The 20,879-nt window shown below is 48.6% G+C and overlaps 2 protein-coding genes across 3 annotated transcripts in view; both read left to right on the top strand.

The window, feature by feature from the left end:
- Dcun1d2 (defective in cullin neddylation 1 domain containing 2) overlaps positions 1-5,772 on the top strand; it is a 29,959-nt gene extending 24,187 nt beyond the window's left edge. The window contains exons 6-8 of one of the 2 annotated variants that reach the window (XR_009374868.1): positions 2,625-2,721; positions 3,759-4,144; positions 4,645-5,772. Coding sequence is in view for 1 of the 2 variants with exons in the window: in XM_059244410.1 (XP_059100393.1) it covers positions 2,625-2,721; positions 3,759-3,838 (177 nt within the window). In the remaining variant the exon portion in view is untranslated. Of the gene's footprint in view, positions 1-2,624; positions 2,722-3,758 lie in introns of both variants that reach the window. The other variant, XM_059244410.1, reaches the window with a different exon arrangement.
- Positions 5,773-7,456: 1,684 nt separating this feature from the next.
- Adprhl1 (ADP-ribosylhydrolase like 1) overlaps positions 7,457-20,879 on the top strand; it is a 33,387-nt gene continuing 19,964 nt past the window's right edge. The window contains exons 1-6 of the mRNA XM_059244590.1: positions 7,457-7,754; positions 12,726-12,890; positions 15,415-15,540; positions 16,416-16,556; positions 19,426-19,553; positions 19,709-19,841. Of these exons, the coding sequence (XP_059100573.1) occupies positions 7,544-7,754; positions 12,726-12,890; positions 15,415-15,540; positions 16,416-16,556; positions 19,426-19,553; positions 19,709-19,841 (904 nt within the window). The 5' untranslated portion in view covers positions 7,457-7,543. The remainder of the gene's footprint in view (positions 7,755-12,725; positions 12,891-15,414; positions 15,541-16,415; positions 16,557-19,425; positions 19,554-19,708; positions 19,842-20,879) is intronic.

The raw sequence follows: 20,879 nt of genomic DNA, 5'->3' as shown, positions 1-20,879 counted from the left end.
CTACATAGTGAGCTCCAGGCTAGCCTGGGCTATATAGTGAGAGTCTGTCTCAAAAAAAACCATAAATAAATAAATAGGTAGGTAGGTAGGTAGGTAGGTAGGTAGGTAGGTAGGTAGGTGGATGGATAGATGGATGGATGGATGGATGGATGGATGGATGGATGGATGGATGGATAGGTGGGTGGGTCGGTGGATGGATGGATGGATGGATGGATGGATGGATGGATGGATGGATGGATGGATGGATGGATAGGTAGGTGGATGGATGGATGGATGGATGGATGGATGGATGGATGGATGGATGGATGGATGGATGGATGGATAGGTAGGTGGATGGATGGATGGATGGATGGATGGATGGATGGATGGATGGATACTGAGACTGAATGTGGTCATCTGGCTAAATTAGGACTACAAAGGCACTCAGGTATTAGGCAAGAGGCTGCACGGGTTAACCACTTGCAGAATGCCACAGCACAATGGTAGAGCCAGCTACAGATGGGGGCTGCTCCGAGGCTGTTCTCTACACGGCTACTTTTTCTAGAATGTTGTCGATCATCTTACAGCAGATCTCAGCAGCTCCCAACCTGCCATCCCCTCTGAGAACTTCCTCAACTCAGTAGCTCTTCATTGCTACTGAGGAACTTCATAAAGTACCAGGACCATACGCCCTGCACGCTGCTCTGGAATCTAGAGTGTGGACCAGATCTTGTAGCCTAGAGGTGCCCTGGCCATCGTATGTGTCTGTAATCTGACACCTTTAAAATCTATTCTGCCACGCACAAGATGGACAGGAGGCCTTTATGGGGTGCCATGAGGAAGGCATTGTGGCTGTACTAAACCCTGTCTTGTAGGGACAGCCAGTTTAGCTGTGAGCTATCTGAAGTAAATGGAGTGCAAGGACATGTCCTGAACACACAAAAGATGGTCCTGGTGATAACAGAGATACTCAGACCTTCCACACTGCCACAACCATGAAAGAAGGTCATGCTTCCCACCCCGTGGCCAGGCTGGTGCACGTCTCCTCTTCTCTATCTGTGACCCCTAGCTGGCATGCATCTGCTCTGCCATGGGCAAGATTGGGGATGTTGGGCATATTGCTTCTTTGTGCCTCAGTTTCTTTATCTAGTGGTAGCATTCAAGAACATAGCCCATGGAGAGCAAGCACTGTCTTAGTGGCCTGAGAAGGTCTTCGTGTCAAGGGGCTCATCCCATCATGTGTCATGTTTCTTATAGAATGTTCAGTGGTTGATAAAGCAATACCCAGTTCCTCCTTGACTCATTTTGTGGTACTTGGGATGGAACCTGCAGCCTCCTACATGCTAGACAGGTGCTCTACAACTGAACAGCATCCCCGGTTCACTTTGGGTTTGAGGCATGGTCTTGCTGAGTTCAAGCAGGCCTTGAACTGAGGATCTTCCTGTTTGTCCTTCTAAGTAGCTAGGATTACTGGCTATTTCACCAGGTTCTTGTCTTTGGGTTCTACCCAAACTACAAGACATGGTCCAGAGAACTCCACAGCCGTGTGTACAGAAGTAAGAAGGTGCTACCACACCATGGAGTCAGCAGAACGCTAGAATCCACACAGTGCCACTGATAGGAAGACTGATGAAGAAGATGAGAATATACCCAATAGAGCAGAGGACAGAGCAACGAGATGAGACTGACATGTCAGCCGGCTACTCTTCAGACCTAGTGTTGGCGGGGGAACAAGCTGTAAAAACAGCTGACAATCTAGCAGTTGATGTTTTAATATACTCTATGACGTTCTTAAAGAGTAAAGTCAATAAATAAACAGGCCTCAAAAAAAGAAAGACACAAGACAAGGCCTGGCAAGATGGCACAGCTGATAGGAGTGGCTGCCACCAAGTCTGATGACCAGAGTTTGATCCCCAGAACCCAAAAAGTGGACAGAGAGAACTGACTTCCCCCCCACAAGTTGTCCTCTAATCTATGGTCATGCATAGAAATAGGTAAATGTGAAAAAATTTAAAGATAGCATACACACATAACAGGCATAGAAGCTGCTTATGTTACATGCATGTACTAGCATGTAAAAGCTGGTGTGACAGTGGTAAGTTCAGGGGATGAGTGCTTCTGTAGGTGATGAGGAGAGAGCCAGCTGAGACAGGAACCACGGAGGCCCAGCTTGGCCTCAGAACGCGCCTTCTGTGGTGCAGACGCTGCATAGTCTCCATGTTTTCGATGTCACTGGAATACTGAGTAACAGATATTTTTAGATAATTATCTCATCCCACACAAGGAATACTTTATATAGAGAAGTACAAATGTGAGGAAATAAGGTAAATAGAACTCCATATTGTCCTGCATCATTTCTGGACAGGTTTAGGGAAGTGGGAAGGAAAGACATTTAGACAGGGATGTATAATTTTAGTATTTAAAACCTTTTAATAAGTCAGTATTCTTTGTTTGTACTTATGGCACATAGCACATACCATCACCATAAAGGACTATTACTTTCACCGGTGATAGTTGTGAATCTGTACTCCTTCCCCATCACCCTAGGAAGATCACTTGCTAATGCAGTGTGCCATGACCACTAGAGTATCGGGGAGTTGAGATCTGAACCTTAACCTGGTGGATGTTTTTCTCTTATGTATTAGGAGCATCACAAAAGATCAATTCCAAGGGATACTTGGAACCTTCTCCTAGATTTTGGAAACATGATTGCAGATGATTTGTCTAACTACGATGAAGAAGGTACTAGAAGTTGTAGGCCTTCACAGGGTTACCAGAGATGCTCACACCTCCTATGGATGCTAATGGACTACTCCAGAATGAGGGGCAGACACTGGCCCAGAAGGGCCACCCACCCAGAGGGATGAGAACAGTATACTGACTTAACTTCCTTGACAGCTTCTAGAACCACATAAAACCTGGTTAGGATGATTGGAGATGTTATCCTGAGTCTATCCATATTTCCCCTAATGCCAGAGAACCCCACATTAGAGACATTTAAGGACCTCCTATAGAGTAGCACTGCTCCCCGAGAGGGGCCTGGTCCTGGGTAGCTGGGCTCCCCTCCAAATGTAACTGGCTTGGACTTTGTCCAGGACATCTTCACTCTTCATGCCTTATGGCCACTACCCTGTTACTGACAGCATCCAGTTCATGTAATGCCCCTCATCTCTATGTCCTCTACAGTAAACACGGTGCCCCGCTCATAACAAATGCCTAATGAAAGTTTCTTGTGTAAAAGAAGGGAGAGTTGAATGTAGACAACTTGGTTTTCAGGGGCCACAACTGTCCCTGGTAAAACTAACTTGTCTGGCAGAAGAGCTGTGGGAGCCGTGGTGCCCTGCAATGTGTAGATCTGGGAGTCTCTGTTAAGGAGTCTGAGAAAGAATGCCCATGACTAAGGATTAATGCTTCTTGGCCCCTAGGAAGCTGTGGGTCCATTGTTTCCATTCCCAATCAGCAGGTTCTAACTTCCCATAAATTGGCTGAGGCCTAAGGCCACCTTGTAGGCCCAGTCAGTGAGAGTGTGGTCTCAAGGCCATTATACCTACCACTCACCGACCCTGTTCCCTGGAACAGAAGAACTGAGTGACTTCAGCAGGTCATTTGATCAGATGCAAGCTTCGGATTGTTCTTTAGATGTTAGGATTGGGGAAAGAACATATTTTATGTTTTTATATTTTATATTTTTATATAAATATTATATAAAATATTTTATATTTTTAATATAAAAGTACTGGGATAAGGCTTACTTTAAAACTCTATTTGTTTTCCTTTAGGAGCCTGGCCTGTCCTTATAGATGACTTTGTAGAATATGCACGACCAGTGGTCACAGGTGGGAAACGTGGCCCTTTCTAAGTGAAAAATCAGATAGATGGAGGGTAAGACAAGATGTGCCCTAAAAGGAGACAACTGGGTTGGTTGCTGTGTGCGTTTGTTGCTGACTTCAGAAGTCTTCCTCGTCCATTCATGAAACAAATCCTTACTCTGCTTAAGGCTGCAGTGGCTGACGTGTAGAAACAGAGGAGCTCCTCGGGATGCTAGGGACGTGTCGTCAGAGCTATTGCTTTAGGAGACAGACGCCTGCATGACTTGTCTTTACAGAAAGCAACGTAGAACCTGTTGGCAGGGCTGAGAGCATGCTGTTGAGTTCATGATGTCAAGGTGAGCACCAGCGGTTTCCAAAGCTGTGGAGTCACATTGTAATTATGCTTCAAAATATCCTCTGTGTCTGCAGAGTGATGGATCTCTTATACAAGTCCACGCTGTTAAAAACGTGCCCTGATGAAGATGGCCTTGTCAGAGAGCCTCCTGCTTTTAATCTTGGTATTCAAGATTGATAGTTTTGAATTCTCAGATCTCTAGATTTACTAGATTTTTTTTTATTTTCTCTAGAAGACATTGTTGCAATTTGCACAGGGATGGCACAGGATGTAATCCAGCAGGTTCATTCCAAACTGTTTACAAGCTGGCGGGCCTGTTTTCCTTCTAATAAGGTTATTATTAGGCCTGGATGCTGCCTCCTGAGAAGTTTCTTATTTTTTTAATATATTTTATTATATTTAAAAGGACATTTTTCCATGAGAAATACTTCTTTTTGAGTGATAAATTAGATTTACAAATCAAATGCACTGGTTCCCTTCACCTGTCTATAATGTCTTCAGTGCCCAGTGTCCAGCCCTTGGATAGCCATATGCATTTGGAAGCAAACACATACGTCATCTGAAAGAGTCTACACCCAAAGCCTCTGTGCTCCTCATCTGCACCATGCCACTGTGCCGTGTCATCGTCTGCTTTTCTGGTGTTCATGTGCTCCAGAGCCACTCGTGTGCACAGGCATGGAGGACCTGGATACCGTCTGCTCATCTGGTGTCAAGCTTTGAACATCACTGTGCTGACCCTACCTCACACTTGCCAAGACTTGGTGTCACAAGCGTGCCTTGCTGCCCGGCCTGCAACGTGGCCATGGAGCAGATATGCTGGGCCCACTTCAGGACTCGGGACTGGTCAAATGCCTATGCACAGAAAGCATGTCCCAGATATGCTGTTGGGGCAGCCTCTGGTCACGGGACATGCTCCTGACTTAGGAAACAGCTCTGAGGCATGTGTGCCCTGTAATGAGGTGGACTGCTGATGTTGAACAGGGATCTCACAGAGGAGGTGGAGGATTGGAACAGGAGGCCAGTCTCCACAAAGCCAACCCTCACTGTGTGAGATGACGTCATTAGTGACCTGTCAACACAGGTCTGTAAAGGGAAAACTGGAACATCTTTGAGGGTGGACATAACCAAACTGACCTAATGAAAACCTGGAGGATAAAGCATCCTTCCAGGCTTTGTGGGTTCCTGACATGTAGTTAACCTCTGTTCAGAGAAATTTATAGATACAAATAACTAAGTTCTGAAGGTCCGCAATATGCTCTTCTTTTTAAGATTTAAAATTCTTCAGGAAGACCAGTGATATGATCCAGCAGGTCAAGGCACCTGCTGCCAAGCCTGACAACTGAGTTCAGTCCCTGGGAACCACATGGTGGAAGAGAGAACTGACTCCCACATGTACCGTGACATGCATGTATTCCCCCTGCACACACACGTACTTACACAGTAAGTTAAGTAAATAAGTGTAACTTAAAATTTTAAACTCTATGGGATTGTCAATAGGCTATGAAGTACTAGTAATTGATAAAGGCTTTTCAAAGAATTGTGCTCTCTGTTCTATTATTTACACTTGACCTGTGCATGTTACAGAAATGCTGAAAACTTCAGAAATAGTAAATAAAGTATTTTCCCTGGTGTTGTGGTGTCCTTTACTCTGGGTTGCACACATGCCTACCTGTGCCCATCAAGGCCCTGGTCTTTGGCTGGACCAGCAGTAAGCCCCCTTGTAGCAACAGCAAGCCCTTGCCACACCACCTCTCATGCCTCACCAGGTAAATAAGTGCGTTGGAGACAGACAACTTCATTTGTCTAGGTTTCTTTCTTAGTGCAATATACTGGACACATGGGAGCTGCATATCAGAACATACTAATCTAGCTCTCGTTATGTTCAAAACGTATTTACTGAACACAACAGGTTTAAGGAATGCATGTAATCTGTTCCACTTAGTACCTGCCAGGAACTTCCAGAGCAGACAGCATCATCCGTGTCTGAGTGGTATAGGTGCAGTGTTGTGTTAGTTCAAGTGTTCAGTTCGTCTTGAACTTGCTGCTCTGTGGGCAGGAAAGGAGACATCTCCAGCATCTGTTGCCGTGTCTAGCTAGCATCCTGGAACAGTAGGGGCTCTGAATGTTTGTCAGATAGACAGATTTGTGCAATAGCCTTATCTTGTTTGTGATTTTGGCCAAATAGTGTGGAAGTTGTTCCCAAGTATCCTTAACAAAGTTCCTCTCCCTAGAGTCCTTGGACTTAGCTCCAGCAGGCGTCCTACCTGAAGTGGGTTTCTTGCCGACTCCTGCTATTTGTCTTACTTGGATGGGAACCGTTTACATTCTGGTTCTGAGGGATTGCTTCAGATTGAGAACTGTGCCAGCGGGAAAAGCATCTTGCTATGCACGAAAGTTCTTACCAATTGTATTTAAGCCCAAGTGATCTCCTGCCAATTCTGGATGTGGCAGACCAGGTCACAGGAGGGCCAACTGGGGTCTGTGCCCACAGGGTTTGTGCTTGAGAGGGAATAGGGAGGTAGCCAGCCTCCTGGTTCATTTCAAACTAAGATCCCTGGCTTTATAAAGTGTGCCCTACCCAGCCTCATATTATTTAATAATTCCATGAGCAGGCAGGAATGTTTACAACACGTGAAGCTTGGGGTGGCGTAACGAGGTTTCACTGTGCTTGCTGAGGCATGCACACTCTGAAGTTGAGCATGGGAGCCCCTTACTGCACACGAAAATGTGAGATAATGCTTTGTCACGGGAGTTAGGGGTGCTACAGATTTTAAACTCTTCTCTCGTGACTTTTTTTTTTTTTAATGGTGCTGAGGATCCGACCAAGGGCCTCATATACATCAGATAATTAATTGCTCTACCATGGTGCTACTCCCACAGCCCTCACAATTTTATAATCAGAAAAGTTTTCTAAAAGCATAAAACTACAATGGATGAACCTCAACATTATAATGAGTGAAAGAGAGCAGCTAAAAAGGGGGCCACATAATGTATTGGTTTGATGGCAGGATGAGGGTTTATTTGAAGGGGGGGCAAAGCGGACAGCCACGATGGAGCAGCCATGGTCACCTTGTGACATGCACTTCTTGGCCAGCAGGGGGCACATTCCATCAAGGAGCTGACACAGTAGCATGGCTCAAGGGCTCTGAGCGGCTCTGGGTGTGGACTGGTGCCAGCAGGCTCCTTTGCTGGAGAGCCAGCGCTGTCCAAACAGCCCCCACGTGGTGAGCGCGGGGCTTTATCTCATTGGTGCCACCTGCCAAGGCAGGGAAGGAACGCCTGGCCATTTGGGGAGTGCTGGATGGTGATACAATGACCACTATAAATGTCAGCCGGGCCGGCGAAGGGTGGCCAGGAAAGGACAAAGGCAACTGCAGGGTAAGAGGAGTCACCTTCTAAGATGGAGAAGTTCAAGGCTGCAATGTTGTTGGCGAGTGTTGGTGATGTCCTGGGCTATGGAAACGTCTGCAGGGAGAACAGTGCTTTAGGCTCAATCCAGGAGGAGCTGCAGAAGACAGGGGGACTGGACAGCCTTGTGCTCTCCCCTGGAAAATGGCCCGTGAGTGACAACACCATCATGCACATGGCAACTGCTGAGGCCCTCACCACAGGTAGGACCGACTGGCGTACTCTGCTCCAGGGGCGTTGGGGTAAAAAAATGGGTGTGTGGCTTCCTGTGTTGATGGCAAACCAGCATCAAGAACCCTGAAGGTGGTGCATGGGTGCCTGGTGTCACCTAACACTGTGGCTGAAGGTGGTGATTTCATATTCACCCAAGACCTGGAGCCTGGCAGGCAGCAGCAGGTCATGTTTCCCCTGTGTGTGTTTGGGGGACGGCAGCACATTGCAGATGGTTAAGCTCCAGATCCTAAAGAGCAACTTTCCCTTGTTTCTGCTCTTGCACAACAAGCACACCCCTGGAAGGCACAGGCACAGGTTCTCGCTGCAGAGGATGAGCCGTCTTGTTCTAAATCTATTCCAAAGAATACTGTTCTCCAGCTTGAAATTTGGAGCCACCGAGAGAATGTTGTTTGGGGATTGCATCTCAATTCCAAATAACTGACGTTAGAATATCCATCAGAGTGATTCAGTTTGGACATTGTTTGTGTGTAAGTGTTACAAGAAGGAGTAGTCTGGATTCGGGAGAACCAAGTGTGTTCAGTAAGGAGCAGGTCAGTGCTAAGATCAACAAGATGTTACGGGGATTTCAGAGAATAGTGCATATGCAAACGTAGTGTGTCTTTTCTATGCAAGGTATGCTGATATCCCACAGATCTGACATGCCATCATTGCAAAATTAAGATCTCAGGGCAGCAGTTAAGCCAATAGATGTCACATATGCATCTACCATTCTGTTCATCTGTCATGAGCACGCTCAGCTTAGTTCTGTGGTCATTGTATAGGAATGCCACCAATGTCATGTCCCTAAATAGAGCTGAAGCACGTTGATAAGATAGGGTGTCACAGCTTGTTGAAATGGCGAAGCATCTTTCTCAGTGTGCATAATTATGGAATCCAAGTATTTATGGATCCTGCTGTCACTATATAGAAATATCATCAACGGGCCCCTAAGTAACTAGGGAAAAGTAAAACTCATTGATAAGATACAGCATCACACTGTGGGAAGTGGTGAAGCATTGTTTGGGGGTTCAAGAAATTAAGAATTCCAGGTATTTATCTCTTCTGATATTTTTGGCCATACTTGCATGCCTTTATGGTCAATACCACAGCTCAGAGCCCACCACAGCTCACAGCCTCTGGAGAACAGGACTTTTCAAACAAAACTGCAGTGGGTACTAACTCTTGGTGTCCGCTTCCTTGATGCTGTATACACGTCTCTGCACAGCTACATCAAAGGCCTAGTGTGGGCTTATTTCTGATGGGTGTTCTGTGAGTGCAGAGTGCTAGGCATGTGTCTGTCTTTGGGGCTTCCCTGGAGAGCCCCTGACACAGATAAGTCCTGTGTAATAGCACAGGGTCCGTGAGATTAGATCAATGGACCAAAGTCCACTCAAGATGAAGTGTGTGTATTTAGTTTGGGCCATTTTGCAGTATTAGTTTTTGGGTTGTTTGTTTGTTTGTTGCTTTGTTTTGTTTGTTGAGGAAAAAAGAGAGTTCCCTGCCAGTCACCAGGAGTACTAAGCATGTGTTGCTGTGTTGGGCCCTGTCATGGCCTCTCATTGTCCGTCATGAGAAAACACTTGTTGAACACCCCCTTAGCTGATCCTCTACACCAGAGGTTCTCAACCTGTGGGTTGTGACCCTTTTGGGGGGTGAAATGACCCTTTCACAGGGGTTGCTTAAGACCATCTTGCATATCAGATTTTTATATTATGATTCATAACAGCAAAATTACAATTATGAAGTAGCAGCTAAAATAATTTTATGGTTGGCGGGGCCACCACAACGTGAGCAATTGTGCTGAAGGGTGGCAGCATTAGGAAGGCTGAGAACCACTGCTCTAGACACTAAGCATGTTTTTTCTGCCCACTAAAATTCAAGGTTTTGTTTTTAAACAACCTTGCTTTTAACAACTGTAGTCTGCTTTAGGAGGCCTTGGAGACATGTTACTAATGGTGGGCACAACTCTTTGCAGCAAAAGTTCATGAGGAGCTCTTCCACCTGCCTTACATGCACTATCCCAAGGCCCTGTCATCTTCATTCTGAAAGGTGGCTTCAGTGTTCCCATTCCACAGGTGAGACGTGGACACTTGGTGTGGTTGAGGAACTCGTCCAGTGCCGTGCAGCCACGTGACAGCACACCTCTAGGCAACCTGGCCACAGGCCGTGTTCTTCTGTACCCCATCCACTGCCTATTTATTGTGGTGTATGGATGCCCTGTAGCCTGCTTCCCAGAGTAGAACCCCTCTTGGCACATTTAAACAAGTGTCGCTCCTGATTCATCACCCAGCAATGGCTCTGTGGTCTATAGGCCATGGCTTAGCTGCCACAGTGGCCACAGCTCATTCAGGGTCAGCATGTGGCATTCAGGACACAAGAGCCGAAACAAAGACAAGACCTTGTCTGACATTCTACAAGAACTGTCAGTGGTGCTGCATCTGAGACCTCACTCGGGAGTGCAAAGACTGAGGTGACTTCATCATGTCACTAGGCAAACATTAGTGACCACGGGCTCTCATTCCAGGCTTTGAATGTGGCCCACTTCCGGACTGTTTGCTCTGGGGCTCAGGAATGTAGCTCCACATTTCTGCTAGCTGCTGCTGAGCCTAGGACTGCTCCTGAAAACCCTTGTGGCTGTAGGAGTCATACAGAGCCACAGGACGAGGAGCTCCATGGTAGTACAAGGCCAGCAGGCTGGGGTCAGGCTTCTAGAGGATCTTGTGCCACTGTTGACTGTCAGGGCCAATCAGTAAGGCAGGGAGGGGAGGTAAGCAGGAAGTGTCTCCGTGTGCAACTTGCAGGGAACCTGAGACCCGCAGAATGAGGGTGTGCCAGGCCGGCCCCTTCTCTTCCCCTCAGGGACTTTGACAGCCGAGTTAGAGTTAGAGCAGACACAGGGCAGAGTCAGGGTGAGAGGAAGTGGGTGCAACTTTGTGGAATTCATAGGTATTTTACTTCAAACTGGGTTTTGTTTTGTTTTGTTTTGTTTTTTTTAATCGTGTCGGTTGAGAGCTGCTGGCCAGCTTTCTAAACGGACTTACCCTTCAGGAGGATGGATGGGGAGGTAGGGAGCTGGGTGTAGCAGTCAGAGCAGCGTGCTGGATTTCTATGGACCTTTTTTTACACTGGAAAAGCTCGGTTTCAGTTGAAAGCAGAGATTTAGTTTTAGAGGGCTTGGGGAGGGCTGGGCTGCCAGGACAGGAGGAAGCTGCCATTGGTAAACAGATAGCACTGATAAACCAGTGCCAGCTGCCGTGGCTCACCAAGGACCTGGCCACAGGCAGGTCCTGCCTCCCAGCAGGGGTTCCCAGGCAGACAAAGCTAATTTTACTCCTGTAGGGTTGCCACAAGAAGCCTGTCTGGGACATAGGGCATTCCTTCTTCCAAAACAAAGTCCTGCCCATCCTTTCTCCTGCCCCAATTCCAAGCTAGGCATGATCCCCAGAAGAATGACGGGGCTGCCTCTGTTCCAGGGGCGCTGAGGGCAGGGTGGGAGAAAGGCCCTTTCTCCAAGAGCTCACAGCTGTGGGTGAAGGCTCTGCTCCTGTACGGGGAGCAATTCTGATGGGGGGTGGCAATCCTGACGGAGGCCGATCCTGACAGGGGGCGATCCTGATGGGCGCTTCGCTTCTCTTGGCAACAAGGGAGTCTTTGAGGTTTCCAGCCTGCTCTTCTCTGGAGCAGGGTCACCAGCCCCTTATCATGCTCCATCATCTCTCACCACCCAGCCCTCAGCAAAGACAGGCCCCCCCATGGCCGGTGGAAGGGCCAGTGGTTGTCTCTGAATGGCACTTCTGTATTCTGAGCGCTGCTCTGACAAAGAATGAAAACCCACTGGTGGCTATGGAAGAGAACATGGGACAGCATCCCCCTCATGCTTACTGGGGACCCCACCTACTACCTGCTCCCCAGATGATCAAACACCCTGGCCTCCACTGTCGGGGTGTGCGTGACCTTTGTCCACCGAGCTGTGCATTAACTTAGTGACCAAAAACCTCTGGCTTTGCAGTCAAAACCCGTCAGCTCGAGCCAGGTAAAGCATCTTCCTGGAGAAAATGATGGGTGCTCTGGGGCATGGGAGGCAGAGGTGGGCCAGGCCCCGTGCTGGCCAAAGGCAGATGTTCAATACAGACTAGTTCTTTTCACCCCCTGTGCCCCATGATCTTCAGGGGTTTGACCCATTCCAGCCTCCCAAATGCACTTCAAGGGAGAAGGGCACAGTTTGGCAATAGCAGCCATACAGATCCAGAGGGATCTGGATCTCAGTGGAATCACCCCGTCTCCTGGTGTCCCTTCAGAACAGTGCGGCCACTGCTCTGCATAGTATAGTGTGACGTAGTTTATTCTGTGTGGACAAAACCGTTAGTAAAAATGAGGGTGGTCGATGTTCCCCAGACTCTCAAGAAACCACTGTGGTGGTTTGAGAGAAAACAGCCCCCCCAAAGGGAGTGGCACTATTAGGAGGTGTGGCTCTGTTGGAATAGGTGTGGCATTGTTGGAGAAAGTGTGTCAATGTGGGGGCCGGGCTTTGAGGTCCCCTTTGCTCAAGCTGTGCTCAGTGTGACATTCAATTCACTTCCTGTTGCCTGCAAGATATAGGACTCTCAGCTACCTCTCCAGCACCATGTCTGCCTGCATGCTGCCATGTCCCACTATGATGATAATGGACTGAACTTCTGGACTGAATGTCACCCCAGTGAAATGTTTTCCTTTATAAGAGTTGCCTTGGTCTTGGTCATGGTGTCTCTTCATGGCAACAGAAACCCTAAGGCAACCAGAATAGGAGTAAATGGTCTGCTTAAGGTCTAAAATCCATCCAGGCAGTGACGGAGTTACCGAACTTTCTCCTCTGCTCTAAGCACACGCATGCGTCCTTGCCATCGATGGAAGCTGTTCCAATGCCCAGCACCTCACCCACTTTCTATCCTCGCTGACATCTGTCCTCACCCCTTCCTCCACAGACTACTGGTGCCTGGATGACCTGTACCGTGAGATGGTAAAGCGCTACGTGGAGACTGTGGAGAAGCTTACAGAACATCGGCCGGACCCTTCCACGATGGAGGGCTGCTCGCAGCTGAAGCCGGATAACTACCTCCTCGCCTGGCATACGCCCTTCAGTGAAAAGGGTCAGAAAGCTTTCTGTTCACAGAGCTGCTGTTAGGAACCCTGTGGGTGCGGGTGCTGGCAGCCTGCCCTAGAATTCATCGTGGCATTCCCCTATGTCTGGATCAGATCCTTCACTGGGCAGGGCATCCCCTTGTCAGCCAGCCTTGCTTGCTTGAGCATCTGTTAAAGATGCTGTCCACATGGCATCAGGCTTCCCCCAGAGGGGCTTTGCTATCCATCTCCAGTGTAAGGGATAGTTTCCACTGCCTTTCCTTGAAGCTTGTGTTTTGGTAAGAAGAGCCCTCTGTGTCCGTGGAGTGCAGTATATAGGCAGGCCCAGCTCCCTCCCACCTCTCAGAGCCTCTCTTCTCCCCCACTGGCCCTGTCCCCTGGTACTCTTTTAGGATAATGAAACCACGGCTCTGCATTTATCCGGAAGGGGGCAGAGTGGACATGTTCCACTGTGGGTGCCACCATTGTCAGCCCCCTCTCTAGCTCCGTCAATCTGGGGACCTGGGCTCACTCTTCCCAAACAGAAGAGAAAGTGCTAAAGCCTGGGATGTCTCTGAAGGGCATGAGAGCAGCAGAGCACAGGCAGGACCAGGTCAGATGCACTGATACCCCAGGTAGGCCAAGAGGGAGCAACCCAGGTGCAATAGAAGGTACAATGTGAGACGGGCGGTGGTGGCGCACACCTTTAATCCCAGCACTCGGGAGGCAGAGGCAGGCGGATCTCTGAGTTCAAGGCCAGCCTGGGCTACAGATGGAGATCCAGGACAGGCACCAAAACTACACAGAGAAACCCTGTCTCAAAAAAACCAAAAAAAAAAAAAACAAGAAGGAGAAGGAGGAGGAGGAGGAGGAGGAGGAGGAGGAGGAGGAGGAGGAGGAGAAGGCGCAATGAGAGAGGTGTAGATGTTAACACCAGAAGAGATTATTGGAACAGGTATAAACGTATCACTACCAAGAGAAGCGGTTTAAACAGATGTCACAGGACTACTATTCTAGTTTCATTTCCACTACTGTGATAAAATACCCTGGTTAAAAGCAATTTAGAGGGAAGGGTGGTTTGTTTCAGCTTACAGTTCTAGTTCTAGGCTACAGCCCATCATTATGGAGACCTCGAGGGAAGAACTTCAATCAGCTGGTCATATCACAGCCAAGAGCAGAGGGAAATGAATGCATATGTGTTTGCTTGCTTGCTTGCTCTCCGCTTGATTTCTCCACTTTTAAATGTTCAGGATCCCCTGACTAGGAATGGTGTTGCCCACAGTGGGCTGAGTCTTCCCACATCAGTTAATTTAATGAAGACAAACCCCTCAGATACGCCCATAAACCAACCCACTGTGGATAGTCCATCGATGATACTCTTTCCAGGTTATTTTAGATTATGTCACATTGACAATTAAAATTGAACATCACAACTACCAACCAGGAAGACTTCAGGGTAAAAGACTTGTTATGGTACAAGAGGAGACATATAGAGCTTCTTCCCAGGCAGGGCAAAAGTGATACAAGCCCTTGAGAGGGAAATCCAGCATTATCTGTCAAAATTATTTGATGAAAATGCCTTTTGGTCTGATATTCTACTTCTAAAAGTCTTAAAGACACATAATGACAACATACTAAAGCAATGCTCAGAAACGTGTGTATGAGGATGACCTTTGCAAAAACCTGGAAGCAGCTAGTGTCCCTCAGTAAGAGAATGGGAAAGTTAACTGTATATCTCTACAATGGAATGCTGTGTGGCTGTTTAAAAGACTGAAGTAGATCTGTGAGTTGAGGTGTGGAAATTCTCCGCTATAAAGTGGTGAAAAAGGCAAGATTCCAACCAGTAAACTACATCCTTTCCGTTGTGCATGTGGAGAGAGTTCATAGAGCGTGCATACAGGAAACCTCACAAAAGAGAGTAGAGAGTCTCAATAGCAGAAACAAAGAATATTAGTGTCTTAATGTGTGGAAGTGCACCACGAATATTAGTGTCTTGATGTGTGGAAGTGCACCACGAATATTAGTGTCTTGATGTGTGGAAGTGCACCACGAATATTAGTGTCTTGATGTGTGGAAGTGCACCACCTAGGGTGAAGTGCCCAAGGAGGCCAGAAGAGGACTCTGTGTCAGTTATTACTTAAGGACACTGGTTTGAAGGAGAAAAGCTCCCAAGAATGTGGCTACATAACAAAGCTCTGTTTCCGAAAGAGGAAGGAGAGGAGAAAAAGAGAGACAGGGGAGAAGGAAGGACGCAGGCATGTCCAATCAACACGGCTTCTGATGTTCCCCGAGTAGACGCTCATTCTGAGCCCGCCCTGGGTCAAAAAAAAAAAGTGCATTTTCAGGGGTTAAATAACTCCACTTTCTTGCAACCTGGACCCACAGATCTCTTTTCTCTTGTCTGGGGTTTGGGTGGCATGTTTATTATTCACTCATCTAATGATATTCTGATGACATGTTGTTACATAAACTTCGTTCTTTAGAAGTTAGGAATGCCAGACTTCCAGGGGTCACGGGGGCAAATCTGAATTCAGGTGTCTGTCTCCCATGTAGGTTCAGGGTTTGGAGCTGCCACTAAAGCGATGTGCATTGGGATGCGGTACTGGAAGCCAGAACGGCTGGAGACCCTCATTGAAGTCAGCATTGAGTGTGGCAGAATGACCCACAACCATCCCACAGGTAAAGCGGGTGCTGGACGGACGTGAGTCCTGTGAGGATGATGTTCCACCTGGAAGTGGAATTGTCATTAAGTGTGGTGATGAAGAAGCCACACACAGGGAAAAAATACTCATTGTCCCTGTATCATTCATGTCAGAACAAAAGAGAAGAGAGGTACAGATCTTGAGGGAAAACCGGACTCCAGGCTAAGTAGGTGTCAGAGTCAGTTCTGTGGGCTGCTGCTTTTCTCCACAGTTGGGCGCCACTTACTACAATCAATCCACGTGACTCTGTTAAATGGGTAACAGAATTTATTAAGATATAAATTGAAGAAATACACTCACCATTACAGAACAGAGTAGACCGTAGAAGTCATTCTCTGATCTGACCAGAGCCAATCCACTTCGCAGGCCAGAGGGTCACATGACCCTTCTCCAACCCCTTAAAAGAGGTTATGTACAATGGCAGAAAGCACCATCTCCTTTGGGCCATATAGCCCAAGATCATGGGTGGAGAAAATACCGCCATATGGCCTATGCTTCTCTGCTTAGTCTCCAGGTCCTGTAGCAGCCCCAAAAAGGTGAGTGTCTTGATTCTTCTACAAAGAAAAAGGCAGGGGGCTGGAGAGATGGCTCAGAAGTTAAGAGCACTTCTTCCAGAGGTGCTGAGTTCAATTCCCAGCAACCACATGATGGTTTACAACCATCTGTAATGAAATCTGGTGCCCTCTTCTGGCCTGCAGGGATGTAGGCAGAACACTGTATGCATAATTAATAAATAAATATTTTTAAAAAGAGAGATAGGCAGAACTCACAGCTCTGGGGATGGTCTGTTTGAACTCAGAAAGCCACCGGCCCAGGTAGCAGAGCTCTGTCTCTCCTCCTCCTGCTCTCTAGGTTTCCTTGGGTCCCTGTGCACTGCTCTGTTCGCCTCTTACGCAGTACAAGGCAAGCCACTTGTACAGTGGGGAAGAGATATGCTGAAGGTGCTTCCGCTGGCTGAGGAGTATTGTAGGAAGACCATCCGGCACATGGCAGGTGAGCTGTCTTCCGGCCCCACTGCTTTCCACTCACCCAGAGCACATGTGCTCACATGCCAACTCCAGTCCTTCCCTGGCTGCCCAGCAGCTCCAGGGGTTCACCCAGAGGCAATGCCTAGGGAAGCCCTCGGTCAGTCTAGGGAGAGCTGACTTCACAAAGACCCTCACCTGGCAGAGAGCAGACACCTGCTCCAAGTGGTACCAGGACTTCAAGGAGAACACAGCCACATGGGTGGCTTCTTCCCCCGTAGCCTGAGACACCCACACCTTCCCCATGTCCAAGCTGACACCAAGAGTCGAGTGCAATAGAGAACTGTCTCTGCACTCACAGAGGATTGCATCTATTTCACACATTTCACACAGCCACACCCTAACCTGTACTTGGCCAAAGAGATGTATCCCATGCCACACACTTCCATCTGTACCAAGATGGGTCCCCATGCCATGAGTCCCCAGAGACCACTAAGGGCATGTGTTCCCAAGGTTTCCATCTGCTCTCATTAACCCAGAGCCTGTCACCTTTTGGACATGGTCAGCCTGTTACTCAAAAATCCTCGGAGCACTATAGCTTTCAAGGTTCGGACACACAAGCAGCAAAGTATACCCCACCCTCCCCCACTGGACTCGGGAGTGCTGTGCAGTAGACACAGGTACAGGAGCCCGGATGCAGGGGCAGGAAACTCAGGGCTCACTCCCCAAGTCACTGAGTATACGGAAGACCCTCTTACCCCGGGGGCTGTTCTCCACTCTAAGAGGACGTGTGTGAGTGGGGAAGTGCGGGTGGCGCCGTGTGTCCTGCTGTGCACCTAGGTAGGAGCAAACTTTCTAATATAAGCCATCCAGGGTGTCCTGAGAGAAAAGAAGATGTGAGCCCAGGGCCAAGGCTACTGCTTCTCCAAAAGAGCGTGAAGCTGAGTGACTCTTGAGAAGTTCCAAGAGTCCCATCAAAGTCACCACAAGATGTGGGGGCGGGGGACATGTTCTAGAGGATTCCAGAACAACTTTACAAGGACACATAGCATACAGGATACCCACTGGGCCTCAGCACTGAAGGAAATTGGGCCTAAAGGACGGTGCCAGACATTCTAGCTAGCTCATCTCTGGACTATCCGTCCCTCACTTACTTGGCCTTCACGGAACATTTATTTATGTTTGCTTAATTTAAGCCATCATTTCCTGGTTCCTCTGTCTCAAGTGGGCTCAGATGTCTCCTGAAGGTCCCCCAATACTGCCCACAGTCAGTGGGCTGTTTCCCTCATCTTAGCAGGGTCACCAGATGCCCCCCAAGACTGGAAGGCAGTTGCTATGATAGAGTAGACTCTCACAGCACCACATTCACGTTGCTAAGGGACACCCAAGGACTCCAGAACCCAGGGGCCTATTGTTGGAAATGTGCCATCCATGAGGGCATGAACCTGAGAACAGAATCCACGGCCAGGACATTTGGGGAATTAACTCTTTCTGGGAAGTGACCCCTGAGAAGCAGTCCTGTTATGTCTGTTCGATTTTAAGTTTCTTTAACTGGAGTTTGAGGGGCTCCTTGGACACAAAACTTTCAAAGGAGCTTACGCTCACCGAGAAAGAGATGTTCTGTAAACATCCTTGGAGAGTGTCCCCTGGAGCGCCCTCTTTGAGGGGCAGCTGGAAGACTCAGACAGACCTTGCAGGTCCTGGGCTCCTGGTCTGGAAATCTCACTGCCGAGCTGCCCTCACCTGCTCCCCGGGTAGAGGCAGGGCTGGGGCAGTGCTGCCCTGCACAGGCATTTCGCCTTCTAGTGGTATTCAAGTAGACAGTGTTTCAGTGTCGTGAAGCCCAGCAGGTCCAGATGTGCTAATCCAGGAAGCTGTCCCAGCACCTCCTGGCTTCTCCACTGCAGCCTCTACTCACCTCCCTGTAACCCTGAACTCTCTCTGCTCTGTCCTCTGTCCAGCCAGAGACAGAAAAGATCCAGAGTCTAGATCTTTTTTTGTTTGTTTGTTTTTTGTTTTGTTTTGTTTTTGAAACAAGGTTTCTCTGTGTAGCTTTGGAGCCCGTCCTGGATCTCACTCTGTAGACCAGGCTGGCCTCGAACTCACAGAGATCCATCTGGCTCTGCCTCCCGAGTGCTGGGATTAAAGGCATGCGCCACCATGGCTTAGGGTCTCGATCCTTGTCTTCAGCTGTGTCCCCAGACCTTACCAGCCCCTAAAGGCCAGGGCATTCCCCATCCTCTGTTGCCTCCAGGGGAGGACAAGCTTGAACCTCCCAGAGCAGGCACCTCCATTTCCTGCTGCCCCGAGTCTCTGGAGGGCTTGGTCCTCTGTAAGATGAGTGGCTGCTGGCCACTGCCCAGCCGGGGCCCTCCTCATCAGATATGCTAGCCAGAGATGCTGCAGCCTGCTTGCGGCTTGGGTTGCAGGCTATCAGCAATAATGAAACTTCTCCCCTTACTGTGCAGGCCCAGGTTTAAGCTCATCAAAATACAGAGTTCCCTGTTGATTTCACTTTGGGTTTCTGGGTTTCTTTTGTTTGGGGAATTTTTCTTTGTTTCTTTCTCTTTCTTTTTTTCTTCAATATCTTATGCATGCTAGGCAAGCACTCTTAACCCTGAGCTATATCTCCAGACCTAATTAATTAAATTATAGGCTCACAATCGTCCTGTGGCCACCTTCTGCTTTAGAGACAGTTAAGTAACTGGTACTCTATTACTTCCTCCCACCTTCTGCGCTGCTGCTGGAAGCGGCCATGCCTATTGGGCTGCTTATTTTGGGTGTAGGACCTCCATCCCTCACACCTGCCACGGGGAGAAGGCACTGCCCACCTCCCCCTTCCCCATGCCCACCTCCGCCAGGCACCATCAGCCCACCCGCCCTGTGCTTGTGTCTAGAGTACCAAGAGCACTGGTTTTACTTTGAAGCAAAATGGCAGTTTTATCTGGAGGAGAGAAAAATCAGCGAAGACACAGAGAACAAAGCCACCTTCCCCAGCAACTACGACGCAGAAGAGAGGGACAAGGTGGGTCCAGCCCCGGGCCTGGGCTGTGCCTGTGCTCTGCGGAACTCAGCCGGGGGGCGTAGTGAATGAATGAACAAGAGCGGTGGGTGGATGGCAGGCACAGGGACGGACCTGGATCTTTTGCCAGACGCACACTGACCCACGGTTCTCTTCAGACATACAAGAAGTGGAGCTCAGAAGGCCGAGGGGGGCGGCGCGGCCACGATGCCCCCATGATTGCCTATGATGCCCTCCTTGCTGCCGAGAGCAACTGGACGGAGCTGTGCCAGCGGGCCATGTTTCATGGAGGTAAGATGTCCTCCTCTGTGGTGGATACACCCAGAAGGTACAGACCCTGTGCCCTGGAGCACTTCTCAGTGTTTAGGGTCCACAGACGTGGGCTTCAGCCACAGACCCAGAACACCGGCCCATCTCCATTGCCGGACACACTCTGGAGTCTTGATTGCAGTACACATGCCAGCATCAGGACCACAGATACAGAATAAATCTTTGTATGAGATTAAAAAGAAAAAAGAAATGGCAAATTCATGAAGTTTTAGACACTGCATCTGCGCACTCAACTGTGCTCATCTCACAGATTTTTAAAACTTCCCAAGACTGCAGGAAGCAAGTGACCCTGAAATTCTGAAAAGCAAGCCGTGGGGCTGGGGATGTAACTCAGCTGGCAGAGTACTTGCTTAGCATGAATGAGGCCCTGGGTTCGATCCCCAACCCGACACAAAGAACCAGACATGGTGTCACATACTTGTGATCCAAGCACTTGGGAGATGAGACATGAGGATCGTAGGTTCAAGGTCATACTTGGCTGCATAGTGAGTTTGGGGGTAGCCTGGATCACGTGGGACTCTGTGTCCGAAAACAAAAAAGGTGTGTCAAGTGGTGAGGGCGTGGCTCAGCAGGTAAAACCCTGATAACCAGAGTGTAATTCCAGGATATGGTAGAAGCAAAGAGCCAGCTCCCACACCTGCCCAAACCTTCACACAGGCACTGCGGCACGTACACACTCACATACACACAATAAATAAGTGTACTAAAGTCTTTTAAAAACTAGAGAGGGGAGGTCAGCGGAGCTCAGTCGGTATAGTGCTCACCTAACATGCACTAAGCCCTCGGTTCAATCCCCAGCACCTCAGAAACTGGGTGTGGTAGTGACATGTGCCCATATGCCCAGTATTAGGAAGATAGAGTCAAGACGATCGGGAGTTCAAGGCTAGCTTGATAGTGAGATCAAGGCCACCCTGAGCTGCAAAAGACCCTGACTCGAAAACAAACAATAGGCTGGAGAGATGGGTCCGCAGTTAAGGAGTTCAGTTTCCGCATCCAGCT

The sequence above is a fragment of the Peromyscus eremicus genome, chromosome 17 (assembly GCF_949786415.1).
Source record: "Peromyscus eremicus chromosome 17, PerEre_H2_v1, whole genome shotgun sequence".
NCBI classification, from domain to species: Eukaryota; Metazoa; Chordata; class Mammalia; order Rodentia; family Cricetidae; genus Peromyscus; species Peromyscus eremicus.
This window is presented reverse-complemented; position numbering and strand designations above follow the sequence as displayed.